At 33.8% G+C, this 19,564-nt stretch overlaps 2 protein-coding genes across 7 annotated transcripts in view; one reads left to right on the forward strand and one right to left on the reverse strand.

Moving 5' to 3' along the window:
- LOC105489822 (meiosis specific nuclear structural 1) overlaps positions 1 to 19,235 on the forward strand; it is a 99,793-nt gene extending 80,558 nt beyond the window's left edge. For both annotated transcript variants that reach the window (XM_011754994.3, XM_011754984.2), the window contains exons 4-10: positions 1,592 to 1,694; positions 3,847 to 4,076; positions 4,658 to 4,874; positions 4,974 to 5,081; positions 11,347 to 11,604; positions 14,288 to 14,413; positions 16,507 to 19,235. In XM_011754994.3, coding sequence (XP_011753296.1) covers positions 1,592 to 1,694; positions 3,847 to 4,076; positions 4,658 to 4,874; positions 4,974 to 5,081; positions 11,347 to 11,604; positions 14,288 to 14,413; positions 16,507 to 16,599 — 1,135 coding nt within the window. In that variant the 3' untranslated portion in view covers positions 16,600 to 19,235. The remainder of the gene's footprint in view (positions 1 to 1,591; positions 1,695 to 3,846; positions 4,077 to 4,657; positions 4,875 to 4,973; positions 5,082 to 11,346; positions 11,605 to 14,287; positions 14,414 to 16,506) is intronic.
- Positions 17,296 to 19,564, reverse strand: part of LOC105489813 (testis expressed 9) — a 73,203-nt gene continuing 70,934 nt past the window's right edge. For all 5 annotated transcript variants that reach the window (XM_011754941.2, XM_011754956.3, XM_011754948.3 and 2 more), the window contains 2 exons: positions 18,096 to 18,230; positions 17,296 to 17,431 (listed from right to left, as the gene is read on the reverse strand). In XM_011754941.2, the coding sequence (XP_011753243.1) occupies positions 17,354 to 17,431; positions 18,096 to 18,230 (213 nt within the window). In that variant the 3' untranslated portion in view covers positions 17,296 to 17,353. The remainder of the gene's footprint in view (positions 17,432 to 18,095; positions 18,231 to 19,564) is intronic.

Raw genomic sequence — 19,564 nt, forward strand, 5'->3', positions numbered from 1 at the left:
AACATGGATGGAGCTGGAGGCCGTTACCCTAAGCAAATTAATGAACTAACAGAAAACCAAATACTGCATGTTCTCACTTATAGGTGGGAGCTAAACATTGATTACACATAGACATATATGGGAACAACAGACACTGTGGACTACGAGAGGGTGGAGGAGGAGTGGGTTAAAAAACAACCCATTTGATTCTGTGCTCACTACCTGGGTGACAGGAGCTGTACTCCAAACCTCAGTATCACACAATATTCCCATGTAACAAATCTGCACAGGTACCCCCAGTATCTAAAAGTTGCAATAAAAACTTAAAAACCACTTTAGTAGACAGTTTGGCAGCTTCTTAAAAAGCTGAACATGCATCTACTGTATGACCTGATCATTCCACCCCTAGGTATTTATCCAAGAGAAATGAAAGCCTATGACCACAAATAACTGGTACTCAGATTTCCATAGCAGCTTTATTTGCAATATCCACATACTTGAAAGAACTCAAATGTCTGTCAGCATGCGAATAGATAAGCATGTGAGTGGATATCGATAATCTAAAATAATATCCTGCAATAAAAAGGAGTAAGCAATTACTATATACAATAAATGGATGTATTTGAAAATACTGAGTGAAAGAAGCCAGAGAAAAAATGGTACCTGCAGTATGATTCCATGTATATGAATTCTAGAAAATTCATAATGCCTAAAGTGACAGCAAATTAGCTTGCCTCAGGATAAGTACAAACATAAAGGGGTAGAAGAGAGGTACCACAGGTTTATAAGGAAATGATTGGAATGTGTTCATGATCTTGATTGTGGTGATGGTTTCACAGGTGCATACATACGTCAAAATTTAACAAACTGTATCCTTTAAACATGTTCAGTTTATTGAATACTGTACATCAATAAAACTGAAAACTAAAAAATTCAGTGATGTTGGGTATAAAGTTAGTATATAAACATTGTATTTCTGTAAATTATCAACATTTAGAAAATGAGATTTGAAAAATCTGTACAAGAATATGAAAAATACCTAATGAAAAGTATAAAACTACCAAAATAAAACACAGATATAAAACATTGATAGACTTTTAAAAAACCAAATAATTAGAAGGATACACTATGTTTATTGAAGACTCAGTAATGTAAAGATATTAGTACTTTCCAAATCAATTTAAGAATTCAGTACAATCACAGCCAGTTTTGTTTATTGTGAAGTCTGACAAGCTGATTCTAAAATGTATATGGAAATGAAAGTATCAAGAATGGCTAAGACAGTCTTTAAGAAGATGACAAAAATTGGAGACTTATCCAGGATATGAAGATGTATTATAATTTACGGTAGTTGAGATAGTGTGGTATTGACACAGGATAAGCAAACAGATAAATGTAGTAGAACACAGCAGTCCTTTTCAACCAGAAAATGTAAGCCCTCATGCCCTAACGACTTCCATTAAATATAATGAATGATCTCTCCTATGGATGTAAAATAATAACCCGCTGTATTCCCTCTGAGTAAATTAAAAACACAGTCACTCAGTTTTCTGTGAGGTTTTCATTTTCTTATGGTCCTAACAGTTAAATTTGTTTTTGTTTTTTTAAACAGCATTGAGCTCAGAGAATTGGAGAAGAAATTAAAAGCAGCTTACATGAATAAAGAAAGGGCAGCTCAGATTGCTGAAAAGGATGCCATTAAATATGAACAAATGGTAATCAGGTTTCTGGTCATTGTTTTTAGCTTCATTTAGAAAATAAAAATTAGACTTGTTCCTTAAAAAATTGTCATATTGTGTAAAGAATTTACATTGCTAGATTTCTTAAATATTTGTAAATTTTCAGATCCTTAAGATGTAGAAAATCCTGGGTGATTTCATTTTTAGTATTAGAGCCTTTCGGAAGCACAGGTTGCTGCTTAGAATGACCAGCTATATTCAGTAACTCCCAGCATTCTTTACAGTCTCTGATTATTCATTGACAAACTAGTACAGTACAGATTGTTAGCACGATAAGTATATTTTAGAATGTTATGAAATTTTTAATTTTTTAAATGTTTTTTAAGAGTAAAGTACTTGATAATTTTATGTAGGAAACTTTCCTGTTTTATAAAAGCTGTCTCTTTTTCTCGTGTTTCTCTTTGCTTTTATCCCCTTTTCTAACTCCTGATAGGGTACCAAGTTGAAGATAAGAGTTACTCTTGGACAAAGGAATCTCAGGCATACTCACTAGGAGTGTTACGCTGTATGAATATAAAATAGGGTTTACTGAATTAACAGTTAATTAAAAGGGTCCACATCATCCCATGAGCTCTCATTATCAAACAGAAGAGCCGGACAATTATATATGAATGTATATATACACATACATATCTATTGTGTATGTCCACATAAACATATGTACATACACACAGACACTCTTATAGGGGTGATATCAAAATACTTAACCAGTGCAGTGCAATATGGGTATCAATTAAGAATAGATGCCATAAATGACACATATATGTGTGTGGTGTGTGTGTACAATTGTGTTAGTATAGAAAATGTCTAGCGGGTACACAGCATGCTGTTAACAGCAATACCTTTAGGTGTGGCAGGTGATAAGAGAAGGTGGAGAGACTTCATTTGCTAAGACATATAGTTCTGTCCTTTGAAAAAGAAAGTAGCACAAACAATATCCTGTTTGTCCAGTGGTTTGCAGTTTTAATTATCCTGATAGTTGAGGTTATTCAAGGTAGTTGTAGACGTTTTAATCTGACTCCTAAGAGAATTGCTATTTTCCAAATAAAAATCGATCCACAAAATCAAAGTCAAATACTTTTAGGACTTGACAAGGTGTCATGTAAGTACTAGTTTTGGCTTTTTCTCTGAGCCTTAGTTTTCTTATCTGTAATATGAGAACATTGTTTTCTGTAAGTGTGTGGTAATCTACACATAAATGTTATTGTCATCTCGTTTTTTAAGAAAGAATTTAGTAGAGCATGTACAAAGAAGATAATCAGAACAATTTTTGGTCAAGTCATATTATCAGAGTATATGTTAAAGGCTTCAGTCATGTCAGGAATGACATTCAGTATTCATATTTTAATCTGTTTACTCTTTATGTTTGATGCTGCTGACCATTCCATCATTTGGGATGTGATCATAAAAGTAAAGCGTAGTTTAAAAAATTGCCTCAATATATTTCATTTAAAACTTATTTTATTAAATGATTTGAAAAATGCTCAAAAGAAATAAGGGATTTAACCCATCCAAGAAGAAAGACTGTCTCTTGACAATGGGAATGGTCTTAAGTGAATCAAAAGCTGCAGAAAATACGCATAATAGCATCTGTGATTCTTTTCAGATAAAGGGCCTTTAATAAATCAGAAAGAGGAAACATCAAGGGCCAAAGGCAGGAAAGAAAGTTTAGGCTAGGAGCTGCTCAAAGCCATTTAATAGCAGACCTGTAAGAAAGAGGTAGTACCATCTTTAAATAGCAGCTGATAAACAATGAAGCTAAAAATGATGAAAATTGCCTAGCTCAGTTTATAAATAGAATAATAAGATAATGACTGCTTTAGCAGCTAAACAGTTATTAAGAAAGTACTTATAATTTTATTCATTGTTTTTTGAATGTGGAGTTATTAATAATCCTTATCAGATATTGTCCTGGGAGAGCTACTTGAAAGGAGAGGAAAGCTTCTTTAGGGTCTGACTCATTATTCACACTCTGCAGGTAATAATAACTTACTTTTGCTTTTTAACCTAGACAGATGAAAAAATTTATGTAAAAGACTTTATAATATTCAATAACATTGGTGTAAATTATACTATCATACTATGTTCAAATTTGAAAATGGAAAGATCAATTTTGTTTGAATAACAGAAACGTGATGCTGAAATAGCCAAAACCATGATGGAAGAACACAAGAGAATAATAAAGGAAGAGAATGCCGCAGAAGACAAACGAAACAAAGTGAAAGCACAATACTATCTTGACTTAGAGAAACAACTTGAAGAACAAGAAAAAAAAAAGCAGGAAGCTTATGAGCAGTTGCTAAAAGAGAAACTCATGATTGATGAAATTGTTAGGAAGATCTATGAAGAAGATCGGTTGTAAGTTTATCCTAACTTTCTTACATGCCTAAATGTTCACTTTAGATTGATCGTAGGTTTGCTGTGAGGAACTGAAACACCTAGAACAGTGCCTAATACATAGTAAGTGCTCAATAAATATTAGTTATGAACACATAAATTGGGACCAACTCATTGTCATCTCTGTTAGCATGATTAATAAATGAATTATCTGATGATTAATAAATGCTTGTGATTGAATGACCTAAACCTTTGTTTTTCTTATATATGCCCATATCATATGTCAGAGGACATGTGTTCTGACGAATTTTTTTGGTAGACAGCTTAAATATAGAGTGCTGCAAAGCTAATGTTTGTAGCATTTATGAAATAAGATGCATAAAACTTCATTAATAGGTTAGAGGAGACTATCACAGTATTTTACCCAAAGAAAAATTCATACCTGGCATTATATTTAGCACATAGTAAGCATTCAAAATGTTTGTTGCATGCACGAATGAAAAAAACTATAGTGTTTTTCTGTACATTATTATGAACAAAATGAAATTACTTTTTTATATTTTATTGTTTATGTTAAATCCGTACTTGTAACTGCTTTTCAGGGAAAAACAACAAAAGTTAGAAAAAATGAATGCAATGCGAAGGTATATAGAAGAGTTTCAGAAAGAGCAGGCTCTCTGGAGAAAAAAGAAACGTGAGGAGATGGAAGAAGAAAACAGAAAAATCATAGAGTTTGCTAACATGCAGCAGCAAAGAGAAGAAGATCGGATGGCAAAAGTTCAAGAAAATGAGGAGAAAAGGCTACAGCTTCAGAATGCGGTATTAAAATAACCACTTCTTTAACACTACTAAATTCTGAAATATTAGTTACAGAATTTGGGTCCTATAAATATTTATGTTTTTTAAAAAATTTAATAGTTGACACAGAAATTAGAAGAAATGCTGCGGCAACGTGAAGATTTGGAACAAGTGCAACAAGAATTATACCAGGAAGAACAAGCTGAAATATGTAAGAGGAAGCTAAAAGTAAGTTTCAGAAATGGAAAGAATGATTAACATAAAAAAGAATATAATTTTGAGATGAAGCAGAAGAGAAATAGTACATTTAAATCCAACCATACTGGTAATTACATTATATGTAAATGGTATACTACAGTTAAAAGACAGAAATTTTCAAGCTGGCTAAAAAGATAGACTCAGGCATCAATTTATAAACTATTATAAAAAGCATGATGCAACTATGTTGTCTAATCATAACTTAAATATCAAGACACATAGTTTAAAAGCAAAAGGATGGTGAAAGATATATAACATACAGACGTTAGTCAAAAGCAGGTTGGCGTTGCTATGTTAATATGAGACAAAGTCAACTTGAGGACAAGCAATTCATGATAATACAGTAAATTCATCTAGAAGATGTAATAGTCCTAAAGGCGTGTGAACCTAAATAATAAAGCTTCACAATACATGAAGAAAAACTGAAAGGAGAAATAGGCAAATCCACAATCAGAGTTCCAAGATTTTTTTTTCTTTTTTTCTTTCCAACTTTTACTTTAGGTTCAGGAGGTACATGTGCTGGTTTGTTACAGGGATAAATTTGTGTGTCATGGGGGTTTGGTGTAACATTATTTTGTCACCCAAGTAATGAGCATAGTACTTGATAGGTAGTTTATTGATTCTCACCCTCTTCCCATCTCCACCCTCAAGTAGGCCCCAGTGTCTGTTTTTCTTCTTTGTGTTCATGTGTACTCAATATTTAGCTCCTACTTACATGTGAAGACATGTAGTATTTGGTTTTCTATCCCTGCATTAATAAGCATAGGCTAATGGCCTCCAGCTCCATCCATGTTGATGCAAAGGATGTGATTTTGTTCTTTTTTATGGCTGTGTAGTATTCTGTGGTGTATATGTACATTTTCTTTATCCAGTCCACCATTGATGGGTATCTAGGTGGATTCCATATCTTTGCTATTGTGAATAGTGCTGCTATAAATACACACATGCATGTGTCATTATGGTAGAATGATTTATATTCCTTTGGGTATATACCCAGCAATGGGATTGCTGGGTCAAATGTTAATTGTTTCCATTATTTGAGGAGTCACCACACTGCTTTTTACAGTGGTTGAATTAGTTTACATTCCCACCAACAGTATATAAGCATTCCTTTTTCTCCACAACCTTGCCAGCATCCATTATTTTGTGACTTTTTAATAGCCATTCTGACTGATGTGAGATAGTGTCTCATTGTGGTTTTGGTTTGCATTTCTCTAATGATTAGTGATATTAAGCACTTTTTCATATGCTTGTTGGCTACATATATATCATCTTTTGAGAGGTGTCTGTTTATGTCCTTAGCCTATTCTTTATTTTTTAATTTATTTTATTATTTTTTTTTAGACAGAGTCTCACTCTGTCGCCCAGATTGGAGTGCAGTGGCGTGATCTCGGCTCATTGCAAGCTCCGCCTCTCAGGTTCATGCCATTCCTGGGACTACGGGCACCCACCACCATGCCCAGCTAATTTTTTCTTTTGTGTTTTCAGTAGAGATGGCATTTCACCGTGTTAGCCAGGATGGTCTCAATCTCCTGACCTCATGATCCACCTGCCTCGGGCTCCCAAAGTGCTGGGATTACAGGTGGGAGCCACCACACCTGGCCAGCCTATTTTTTAAATAGGGTCGTTAATTTGTTTACATTCCTTAGAGATTATGGATATTAGACCTTTGTCAGATGCATACTTTACAAATATTTTCTCCCATTCTGTAGGTTGTATGTTTAGTCTGTTGATAACTTTATTTCCTGTGAAGAAACTCTTTAGTTTAACTAGGTCCCACTTGTCAGTTTTTTGTTTTTGTTACAATTGCTTTTCGAGTCTTCATCATGAAATCTTTGCCAGGTCCTATGTCCAGAATGGTATTTCAATGCATAGTTCTCATTAATCTATAGACTAAGTAGTCAGAACCGCAGGATATAGTGTTGAAAGCAGTATCAATAAATTTGACCTGACATTTAGAGAATACTCCACCCAACAACAGCAGAATACAAATTCCATTCAAACATGGAACATTCACCAAGATAGATCATATTCTAGGACATAAAGGAAGTCTCAATAAATTTTCAAGGTTTTACATAATACCAGATATGTTTTCTGACAACAGTGGAATGAAATTAAAAATCAGTAATGAAAATATACCTGCAGAATCCTTAAATATATTATAATTAAACAATATATTTCTAAATAAGCAATAAGAAAAGGGGAATAAATCATATTGGAAATTAGAAAAATATTTCAAACTAAATTATTTAAAAAACAGCATATCAAAATATGTGACGTGCAGTTAATGCAGTGCTTCGAGGAAAGTTTCTATCTTTAAATGGATGTATTAGAAAAAAGAATGGTTAAAAATTAATGAGCCTATGTCTACCCACTTACACAGAAATGTTTATGCAGCATTATTCATAATAGTCTAAAAGTAGAAATAACCCAAAAGTAGAAATAACCCAAATGTCTGATGAATGGATAAACAAAATACAGTATATCCATGTAATAAAATGTTATTCAGCTATTAAAAGAATGACAGACTGATCATGCTAAAACATGGATAAGCCTTTAATTATAAATTAAAAAGTATGTGCCTCAAGAATGTTATATAAATGATATCAAACAGTATGTAACTTTTTCGAGTTGGCATTTTTATTCAGCATAATTTCCTGGAAATTCATCCAAGTTGCTTGTATTGATCATTTGTTAGTTTTTATTGCTGAGTAACATTCCATTGGTATGTATGTACCATTTTATTTGACCATTAAAGGGCATCTGGAATGCTTCCAGTATTTAGCTCTGATGAGTAAACTGCTGTGAACATTGAGGTAAAGCTTTTTGTATAAACATCAACTTTCATTTCTCTGCAATAAATGCTGAAGAATGTATTAGCTGGGTTTTGTGGTAATTGCATGTCAGCTGTGTAACAGACTACCAAAGTGATTTCCAGAACAGCTGTAGCATTTAACATTCCCATCAGAAATGTGTGAGTTACCCAGTCTGTCTGCATTCTCACCAGCATTTGGTGTTGCCACCGTTTATTTTTTTCCTCCTGTGTCCTCAGAAGCTCAACAATTTTTTATTATAGCCACTTTTAAATATCCATGTAGTGATATCTTGTAGTTTTATTTTGCATTTCCCTGATGGCTAATGATGCTGAACGTCTTTTCATGTGCTTATCTGCCATCCTCTTCGGTGTAAGATCCCCTTTGGTGAAATAGTTCTTTGTGTCTTTTGCTGATTCTCTAATTGGGTTGTTTGTCCATTTATTGTTGGGTTTTGAGAGTTCTTCATATATTCTAGATACTAGTCCTTTGTCAGGTGGGTGGTTTGCAAATATTTTCTCCTACTTTGTAGCTTTGTCTTCTCATCCTTTTAACGTGATCTTAGAGCATGGTTTTTCTTAGAGCAAATGTTTTCCATTTCTATGAAGTTCACTTTATCAGTTTTTCTTTTTATGGATCATGCCTTTGGTGTCAACTCTAGAAACTCTTTGCCTAGTTCTTGAAGAATTTCTCCTTCTTTTTCCTAAAAGTTTTTTGTTTTTGTTTTTGTGTTTTGTTGTGTGTGTGTTTGCTTTTCCATTTTACATTTCAGTCTGTGATGTGTTTTAATTTTTGGTGCAAACTAGGAGACTTAAGTCAAATACGGTTTTTGCCATTGGATTTAGTCCAATTGTTCCACACCATTTGTTGAAGTGGCTGTTTCTCCAACGTTGAATTGCTTTTGCACCTTTCTTAAAACACAGCTGGCATGTTTGTATGGGTCTATTCCTGTGGTCTCTATTTTGTTCTGTCGGTCCTATGTATCCATCCCTCCACTACACAGTTCTGAATACTGCAGCTGTACGGCAAGTCTTAAAATTTTTTTTTCGCTATTCTAGTTCCTTTGCCTTTCCATATGAATTTTTGAAGAATCTCTGTAAATAATTTTTGCTGGGATTTTGATAGGAATTGAATTAAATATGAATATCAGTTTGGGGAGAATTGATAAATTCACTATATTAAATTCATGAACACAATTTGGCTCTCCCTTTATTTAGATCTTTGAATTTTTTTCATCAGGATTCTCTAGTTTCAGCATACAAATCCTGTATGTGTTTGGTCACATCTGAGTATTTCATTTTTTGAGCGATTATAAATGGAATGTTAGCTTTTATTTTGGTGTCCGTGTACTCATTGCTAGTGAATTGATATTTTTGTGTTTATCTTGTATCTTACAACCTTGCTGAATTCACTTGTTAGCTGTAGGAATTTTTTTCCCTACATAGTCAGGCATGTCTTCTGCCCAGAGGTACAGGCTGTTTCTTCCTTTTTGAACTGTATATTTTTATTTCCTTTCCTTACCTTACATGCTGGCTAAAATTTCCAGCACCACTGGCTAGAGCTATGTTGAAGAAGAGTGATGAGAGTAGACATCACCTTTCCTTGTTGCTGATCTTAGGGGGAAGCATTAAGTTTTTAACCATTAAGTATAATGTTAATTATAGGTTTTTTGTAGGTGTTCTTTATCAAGTTGAGGAAGTTCTCTTCTATACCTGTTTCTCTGAGGGCTTCTTATCATGAAGGAGTGTTAAATTTTGTTAAATGCTTTTTTCTACTGATACAATTATATACTTTTTCTTCTTTAACCTAGTATGTTACATTGATTGATTTTTGAGTATTGAACCAGCCTTGCATCCCTGTAATAAACACTGCTTGGTCATGGTGAATAATTCTTTTAATGGATGATCTATTTTCTAATATTGGGTTAAGGATTTGTGCATCCATATTCATGAGGAATATTGGTCTGTAATTTTTTATATTGGTTGCAGGGTAATACTATCTTCCTAAAATTAATGGGGAAATGTTTCCTCCTCTTCAGTTTTCTGGAAGAGATTGTGTAGAATTGGTGTTAAACATTTGATAGAATTTTCCAGTGAAACCATCCTGACTTGGGGTTTTATTTTGGGGGAATTTCAAGTTATTAATTCAATCTCCTTAATAGTGATAAGACTATTCAAATTACCTTATTTCATATTTGGTGAGTTTTGGTAGCTTGTGTTTCTCAAGGAAGTGATCCATTTCATCTAAGTTGTCAAATTTATGTGTGTATAATAATTTGTAGTATTCCTGTATTATCCTTTTGTTGTCTGTAGGATCTCTAGTGATATCCCATGTTTTATTCCTGATATTGGTAATTTGTTTATTCATTAATTTTTTTTTCTTGGTCAGCCTTGTTAAAGGTCTGTCCATTTCACTGATTTTTTTAAGAACCAGCCTTTTGTTTCACTGATAATTGTCTATTTTCTATTTTTAATTCCATTGATTTCTACAGTTTTCTTTATTATTTTCTTCCTTCTGCTTATTTTCAGTTTACTTTACAGTTCTTTTTATAGGTTCTTGAAGTGGGGGCTTAGATTATTGATTTGAGACTTTTCCTACATACATGCATTTAGTGCTATATATACCTTTTCCTAAATGTATGCATTTAGTGCTATAAACATCTCTCAGAACTGCTTTAGCAGCATCTCACAAATTTTGCTATCTCATTTTTATTAACTACAATGTATTTATTTTCCTTGGCTTTCCCTCTTTGGCCCATGAATTATTTAGAAGTGAGTGACCATTGTAAAATTATATTTTTTAGTATGTATGAAATTTTTCATAATAAAATGTTCAGAAAATAAAAGCTTATAGGAAAGGACTTAACTGCTCCAACTATATTTGAATTTCCCTAAAGAAGTACTGATTGTCATTGATAGATAATTGTTTTTAAATTTTAGAGAATTTTGGAGAATGAAGGGAATATTAGAAAACTAGAGACGGGTAAGTGCAGTTTTGATTTTGAGGAGGACGTTGGAAACTGAAAAATACTTATGGGTGGTCTGGACAGCTTTTATAATCAAGAATCTAGAATGATTCATAGTTACCATAGACTTCAGATGAATAAACTCAGGTGTGCAAAAAAAGCTTCTGTAACAGCTTTTTTCAAAGCAGTTATGTGTTAAAACTGAGTTAAGAAACAAGATGGTAAATATAAAATTTATTCATGAGTAGCAGAAAACAATCCAAAGGTAAACATATTCTTTATCCAGCTAGTTTTAAAGGGATGGACAATGTGTTATCATGAAAAGCCTTATAACTTTCTCAGTTTGTAATACTAAATTTAACCAATACTAATTTAACCAAACTCTATCACTCTTCCCTTATAAATCTGGTGTAAGCAAAGAGTTACTAAATTAACTTTTAGCTGTATTGTTGTTTAGGAAGAAGCAGAAAAGAAACTGAGAAAGCAAAAAGAGATGAAGCAAGATTTTGAAGAACAAATGGCCTTGAAGGAATTAGTACTACAGGCTGCAAAAGAGGAAGAGGAGAACTTTAGAAAAACTATGCTAGCTAAATTTGCTGAGGATGATCGGATAGAATTAATGAATGCTCAGAAACAAAGAATGAAGCAGCTGGAACACAGGAGAGCTGTGGAAAAACTTATTGAAGAACGTCGCCAACAATTCCTTGCAGACAAAGTAAGAAAAAGTTGTGGGGTTTTTTTGGTCGTTATCATTAAACAGCAATTAGCTCATGTATCATCCACTAAACATTTACTGAGAAGCTTTATATGCCAGACAATGTTAGTATGTTTACTAATATATATATAAATTTTCTGACCATTTTTGCTACTAGAAAATATTTATTGATGCTTTCTATGTGCTAAACACTGGTTGGTATTGAGAACATGAAAGGTAAATAAAACTAAGTCCATGTCACCCATGAATTTATGGTCTTGGTTAAGAAAAATATATAAAAAGTAATTATAAATATGTCATGTACATGTGATAATAGGTTACAGAGCTATGGATGTTTTGGTATGGCAGAGAGAGAAACAGATCATGAACACCCTGCATGCTATTTTAAGAAGGTGGGCTTTTCTAAGGGAAGCCACTGAAGATTGGAAAGCTGTATGTTAAGATCTGCACTTTGAAAGACAATTCAAGTGAGAGCATTGAAGGTAGATAAGAGATGAGTAAGCTTGGAGATAGGAAGATCAGTAAGTAAGTTATTATAATAATCCCAGTGACAACTGGTGAAACCCATGCAAATGGAGAGGGGATCCACCCAAGAGATATTAAGGATATGGAATTGATGGGGCTTGGTGACCAGTGAGATCTAGAGAGGTGAGAGAAGACTTAAGGATACTACTAATAAATAATACTGTCATTCCATCTTTTTAATTATTTTTGATTATTTTTATTTTAAGTTCCAGGATGCATGTGCAGAACATGCAGGTTTGTTACACAGGTATATATGTGCCATGGTGGTTTGCTGCACCTGTCAACCTGTCATCTAGGTTTTAAGCCTTGTATGCATTAGGTATTTGTCCTAATGCTCTCCCTTCCCCTTATCCTCCCCTACCCCCCGACAGGCCCACAGTGTGATGTTCCTCTCCCTGTGTCCGTGTATTACTACCGTCTTTAATGGGTGACTGGGTGATATCCTAAGGAAAGAGTATAGAGGAAAAGAAATGATTTTGAGGGGGCAAATAATTCTATTTTGTCCACCCAAAATGATTTGGGTGGCCCAGGGGAAGATTACTAGTTGGAAATGCAGATTTAAGTGTTGGAGAGGGAATTAAGTTTTTGGCTTTGGACACATTGATTTATGTCTCATCCGTAAAACTAAATACTTATATTCTCTCACTGGATTTTCGTGGTTTAAGAACCAAATGGATAATATGTAGGTGTTTTGAAAACTGGTAGGAAGAGAAGAATTTACTTTTAAAAGGAAGACTCAGTGAGACTTACATGACTTCTTTTAAAACTATACAAAGTAGGAGTCAAAATAATGCAAATGTTTCAAATATGAGAAATTTATGGGAATACAAGTGCTGTTATATTTCAGATTGGAGCTCATCTGTTCTCAGAAGCTAAGCAGAAATCAGGCCTGGTTAGTAATTTGGATAGGAGAAAGCTCCTGGAAAAATTAGCAAGACAACTAACTAGAAATCAGACTAAAAACTAAATGGAAATCAGATAAAGTCACCTAATGCATAGACACTTATACAAATAATTTATGTCTTAATTTTTAAAGACTTATAAATGTTCCCAATATGAAGCTGTCGGCTTAGTTTTGTCAGTTCGATTGGGCAGCATTTTTGTTCTGCCCCCAAGGCAAGGACAGATCTTCATGATGAAACTCATTAACACCATTATACAATCCTATAAGGTCTAACTATGTTTTCTGGATTTCAGAGATACTCCTAAATAGGTATCTATAATTCTGTCTACCTCTACAAAAATCATATGGTCAGACAAAATCTGAAACTTCCCAGGAGGTAGTTTCCTACCACCAAAGCTATTCAGAATTTGTCCTAAATGGATACGTTGATTTCATAACTACCTAAACTATTTAATTTACTGTAAATTTTTCTTTTTAGGATAAACATTGAATGTGGCCTACCAGATCCTTCTTAGGAAATCCTGCATTAGCCCAAATTAGACTCTACCATTGGACAAAAATCTATCAAGTTTGCTTTCCCCTGTAACATTACAGAACTTTCCTGTATCTCCTCTTTATAAGGAATGGGTGAATTAAGATAGAATTAGGTTTGAATGCAAGTACAGTCTCAAATTAACAGTGGCTTAGTAGATTACTGTTCTTTCACATAGTTCAAGTCATCTTTTCTGTATGGCCCAGAATTTTGATGTGATTACGAGTATTCAAGAACTCTTTCCTAAGAAATACTAGTGGAATTCTCATGCTTCATATCTTTTAAAATGTATATATATATATTATATATATATTTAAAATATATATATTTTAAATATCTTTTAGATATTTCTGATCTTCTTTATTCACTTTTTGTTTTACACTGAAAACTCTTCAGCATCTGGCATATGGTAAGCATTCAGTAAATATTTACTGTATCAGGCAGTCACTCCTTTGAATATTTTTTCCCTTGGTAATGAAGACACTTTCCTGAAAATATTTGTTTGCCTCCTTGTAATTTTAAAGGAATAATGATAGTAAAAAATGTGTACAGACTACAGGTATGTGTACAGACATAAAATATATATTATCTAGAATCTTTTGAACTTAGTGTCATAAATAGTTCATCAATTTTATCTAATTCATTGCATGAGTAGTTTTATTTGAAAACTTCGTATAAGATTAATGTACTTTGTGATAACAAAATTTGATCTGCATTTCCAGCAACATGAACTAGAAGAGTGGCAGTTGCAGCAAAGGCGGCAAGGATTTATTAATGCAATTATTGAAGAAGAAAGGCTAAAACTTCTCAAAGAGCATGCTACAAACTTACTAGGCTATCTCCCTAAAGTAAGTGAGATTTATCTCAAGCTGTAATCTTCATGACCTTTAATAATGAAAAAAACATGGTATTTGGAATTTAGAGTGCCTAGATTTTGCTCACTTCTTGCTCGGTTATGAAGCAGTGATGGGATCCTGTCCAGGCACTGAACTTCTCTGGGCCCATTTCAGTATATCTACAATGATTGGTCTTGGCACATTATTAGAGGTATGAGCTTGATTTACTGAATTTGTACTTTATTTATCACCCAGGCTGGAGTGCAGTGGCAGAATGTCAGCTTACTGCAATCTCCGCCTCCCAGGTTCAAGTGATTCTCTTGCTTCAGCCTCCTGAGTAGCTGGGATTACAGGCGTTTGCCACCACACCCAGCTAATTTTTGTATTTTTAGTAAAGACAGGGTTTCGCCATGTTGGCCAGGTTGGTCTTAAACTGTTGGCCTCAGGTGATCCATCCGCCTCGGCCTCCCAAAGTGCTGGGATTACAGGTGTGGGCCACCACACATGGCATGAGCCACCACACATGGCATGAGTTTGTATTTTAGAGGTTCTTTTCTTCCCTTTTAGTATATGAAACCTAAAGCTACCCTACAACAACTGTGGTACTTATACGCCAAAGCTGAGAATGTGTATAAAAACATTGTCATTGGTAACACCAGTAATAGGCACATGCTTGAACCGAGTTTGAGACAGATCTGCTCTATAGTAGGAAGTTGTAAGTAGCTAAACTTGATTTTTAAAATTCCAGAAGATAGTGAATTTTAATGTATACCTGAGACTGTGACTTCAAATAAAATAGTAACTGGCTGGGCATGGTGACACATGCCTATAATTCCAGCACTTTGGGAGGCTGAGGCAGGAGGATCACTTGAGCCCAGGAGTTCAAGACCAGTCTGGGCAACATAGGGAGATCCCATTACTACACAAAATAAAAAGTTAACTGGATGTGGTGATACACGCCTGTAGTCCTAGCTACTCTGGAGGCTGAGGTTGGAGGATTGCTTGAGCCTGGAAAGTTGAAGCTGCAGTGACCCATGATCTTGCCACTGCACTCCAGCCTGGGCAACAGAGTGAGACCCTGTCTTAAAAAAGTAGTAACAGTTTCATAGGACACATAAACATCTAGACTCATATAAATAAGATCACCATCTTTCAGCTATAGAAATGCCATTTCATATTTTATTCAGTAGAATCAAGTGCATATTTTACATTCAGTCTGGTGCTAAGGAAGGAAAAATATATAAATATATAGGTAATTATTGCCTGGCCACAGGACTTTTGATAGTCTAATTGGTTACATAGGATTAAGGAATGCAAAATGATGTATTAATGATAAAATCCATATGTAATTAATAAATTTCATAAAATAAATTATAAACTATAGGAATGTCTTTGGGATGTGATATTTTTGTAGAGGAAATAATTGTGGAGGCAGCAGGAGTGATTAATAAACTTGATATCCAAAAATGATCTTTATCCTTTAGATCCTAATGGCGCCAGATGACCTCAGTTATCCTTAAAATTCTTTAGATTGCAAGATAAGTAAATATTTAATTTTGTTTTAAAGAGCCCTTTGCAGTATACTATAGGGGAAAAGAAAAATAGAACAGTGAAGAATTCCAGAGGGTTTGCTTAAATGGCTTAGCTCCAAACCTGGATTCTTTTCTGCAAGACTGATTGATTGCTGATTAGCCATAGAATTGACACATGAAGAACTAATCCCATGCATGAATCTATCGAAGCTCACCCTTATATCATATTATAGAGCTATTTAAAGAAAAGGGTAGGGTACACTATAGATGAAGTGCCTTCCTATCTAGGTAATCCAAGCAGTAGAACTTGAGAAGAGCTCAGATTCATATGACAAGCTCCTACACTAGAGCTGATAAATCAGAAAATTGGGTCAGTCTAGGAATATTCAATATATATGTAAAGTCTTATTTTGTTTAAAAGTGTTGATTTTTTTTTAAAGTTTCATTAATCTATTGAACAGATTTCATTACCGTGGCGATAACTTTACTAACCTCATGTCTTTGTCAGTCTTAAAAGCATTTAGTGAAATATTCTGATATTCAAAAGTAACCCACAAAATATTTTTCTTGTAGGGAGTATTTAAAAAAGAGGATGATATTGATCTGCTTGGTGAAGAGTTTAGGAAAGTGTATCAGCAAAGGAGTGAAATTTGTGAAGACAAATGATAACATCAAAATTGGGTAAACCCTAGATTTTTCGTATGTTACCACTAGATGTCAGCATAACTTTTGTTTTACAGTTCAGCGGCAGTAGGAATCCATTGTCTATTTGGATTTTGTAAGTCATCACTGAATTTATAACTTGTAAACAATTATCAGATAAAAATTAATTTTAATCAAACTGTTATTTTTTGTACTGATAATTTGAAAATCCGATTTCTACCACACTACAGAGCATTGTTTGCATCCCCATCCTCAAGACAGTGTATGTACCTTGACTAATACAGAACTCTACCCCAAAGTGAACTAACTGCCTTCTCTCTGTATTTAGGAACTTTCCTTACTCAATTTAGCCAGGGAAATAAATATTTGGAATTTTCTTTTAAAGCATCTTTTTCGGTCTACTTCAAGGGAGGAGAACTGTAAATGAAAAGAGTCAAGAATTTTATTATCTAATGTGCTTAATTGTCACGTTCAGTAAGAACTTAACAAACTCAAAAATAGCTAATAAGTCATAAGATAGCAGAATCAAAAGTTAAATTGTTGCTTTATTTTACAAAATTTTTTCTAATAACTTACATATTAGAATAATGCATCAGTTTTATATCTCCCAAATCTAAAAAGGGAATTCTTTGAAATTATTTTGATTTCATAATCAACTATATTACTTATGAAGAGTAAAAATAATTCAAACCATTACAATAAGTAAAATGGGTATCCACCACATACTGTCATAGAGACTAACTGAAGTAGGGATCACTTATGAATTTCCCCATTCAAGTGCTTTCATAAATTCCTCCTCAGTGAAAGACAGCATCTTGGCAGCTTCAATATGCATCTGTTAAAAAAAAATCAGTATTGTCTGATTTAGTATTAAGAGTAGGCCACCAAACAACAGGAAGTTTGTAAAAATGTGTGGATAATATATTGTCAGAATGTAAGTTCTGTTGTAGGAATGTATACTGTTAATTCCAATAAGCATGATATTTGAAATGGTAGTAATTACATTCAAGGACCAACCTATAGAATACTTTTTGTCTAACGGTAGTATTGAACCAACTTATTTTTAAGATAATAATTCTATAATATTGTAATACCTGACCTTTGCAAAGAAGGAAAGTGTCAGAACTATGAATTTTTAGATAAAGCAGCAACAGTGGTTTGGAAGCAATGTTCACTCTAAGGTTTGAAGAGGCAAACAGTCCCCTAAGATAATAGTCATTCTTTAATGTGGTACTTTCTGTAGTTGAGACATACCTGTACTGTATTTTCCAGTCCCATTTTCTACACTAATTTACTTATGTGAAAATATCCACTTGCTTAGATGACACATACATATTAATCTCACTATACATGTTAGATTTCATATGAATAATGCATTTTATATGAAATTCAGTGCCTAAAGATGTCAAAAATTAAACATACCTAAAGTGAAAAATGCTGAATTGTTTAGTAAGAAAGGTACAGATAATATGATGATTTAACTTTAACGACAGACTCACCTTTTGCCTTTTTAAAACATCAATTAATTTTAACTGTTTCTTGAACCCTATCATTAATTCTCCTTTTTGTTTTTCTAGCTTCTTGTTTTCTGATTTTAACACTTCAATTTTTTTATGTTCTTCATTTGCTATGTCCTACAAAAGGAAAAAAAAGTGCCATATATTCTTTTTTAATATACAGCCTTTCAATGGACAGAATTATAGACTACCATCACAACAGTAATAAGAAGTACTTTTTAAAACTGAAATATAAATTTTTTTGTAGATAAAAATTGCTCTCCATTATCGAATTACTGGAATTTGATAGCTTTTAGTCATGCTCAGGTATTTCCCATATTTAAAAAAGTTTTAAAAATAACTCAGTTCTAATTCTAGTAACAGCAAAGTAGCTTGTATTGAACCAACATAAACTCTGGATTTGTGAATTTTAAAAAATATATTTGAAGGCACAGATGAATAATCAATAATAAGTAGAAACTGGAAGTGGTATGATCTTTGAAAGAGCAGAAATACTGGTTTAGATCCACATTCAACTAGCTTCTCCTGAAAGCGCTTTCCAGTTCGTGGGTTCACAGAGATAAGAACTTAAGCAAAAAGTAGTAGTCTTATTGGACTGAGGAGTCAGAGAGCAGGGCTGCCAAGGTGGTACAAATTTTTAAGTAGGAAATTCTAGAAAAAAGAGACCCCTCAAAACATGCATACGTATTTCCCTCAAATGCTTGGCAGACATCTAAATACCATTTACAGGGTGAGACACCTAGGTACCTGTGAAAGGAAATGGCTGTAGTCTTTAGCTAAGCAGAGAATTTACCCACTTCCCATGACAAGGGGGAGACCAAGTTTGTAATCTTGGTAAAAATGGACTGGATAAGGTCTTTAGCAATTTGAGCAAAGCAGAAAAGGGGTCAGTAGAAATCATTAAGTATAGGAAGATCTATACTTGAAATGTTAAAGGAAGTAATTCATACAAAAGGAAAATGATACCAGAAGGAAATCTGAATCTCTGTACACACACATAAAAAAGATGGAGAAAAAAATAGAAATAGTAATGTGAAATCTATCTATAGATATTTTGTGTGTGTGTGTATAGAATTTTTCTTTTCAAAAAAAAAAAAAAAAAAAAAAAACACCTCTTTAAAAGATACAGCATTAGCAAAATGGTGGATTAGGAAGCTCCAGGCCTTTGCTCCCCCCATTGAAAGACTGAATATATGATACCCAGACCAAAGTAGCTTTGGGAGAGCTCTAGAAACCAGTCAGTCAGTCAGCAGAAGCAACCAAAAGAATGCCTAACTAAGAAAAGGCCATACTCAAAATAGTAGGAAATGTCATGGTGTTTTTCTTACCCTTTCCCCACATACTCCCTCGCACAGCACAGTCAGGAAGAAGCCACCCAATTCCCAGTTCCCTCCCTTGGAATGGAAGGAAAAGAGTAGACTTGCTTGCAACATTCTGGTTTTTCTGGGGCC

This window comes from Macaca nemestrina, chromosome 7 (genome assembly GCF_043159975.1).
Source record: "Macaca nemestrina isolate mMacNem1 chromosome 7, mMacNem.hap1, whole genome shotgun sequence".
Lineage (NCBI taxonomy): Eukaryota > Metazoa > Chordata > Mammalia > Primates > Cercopithecidae > Macaca > Macaca nemestrina.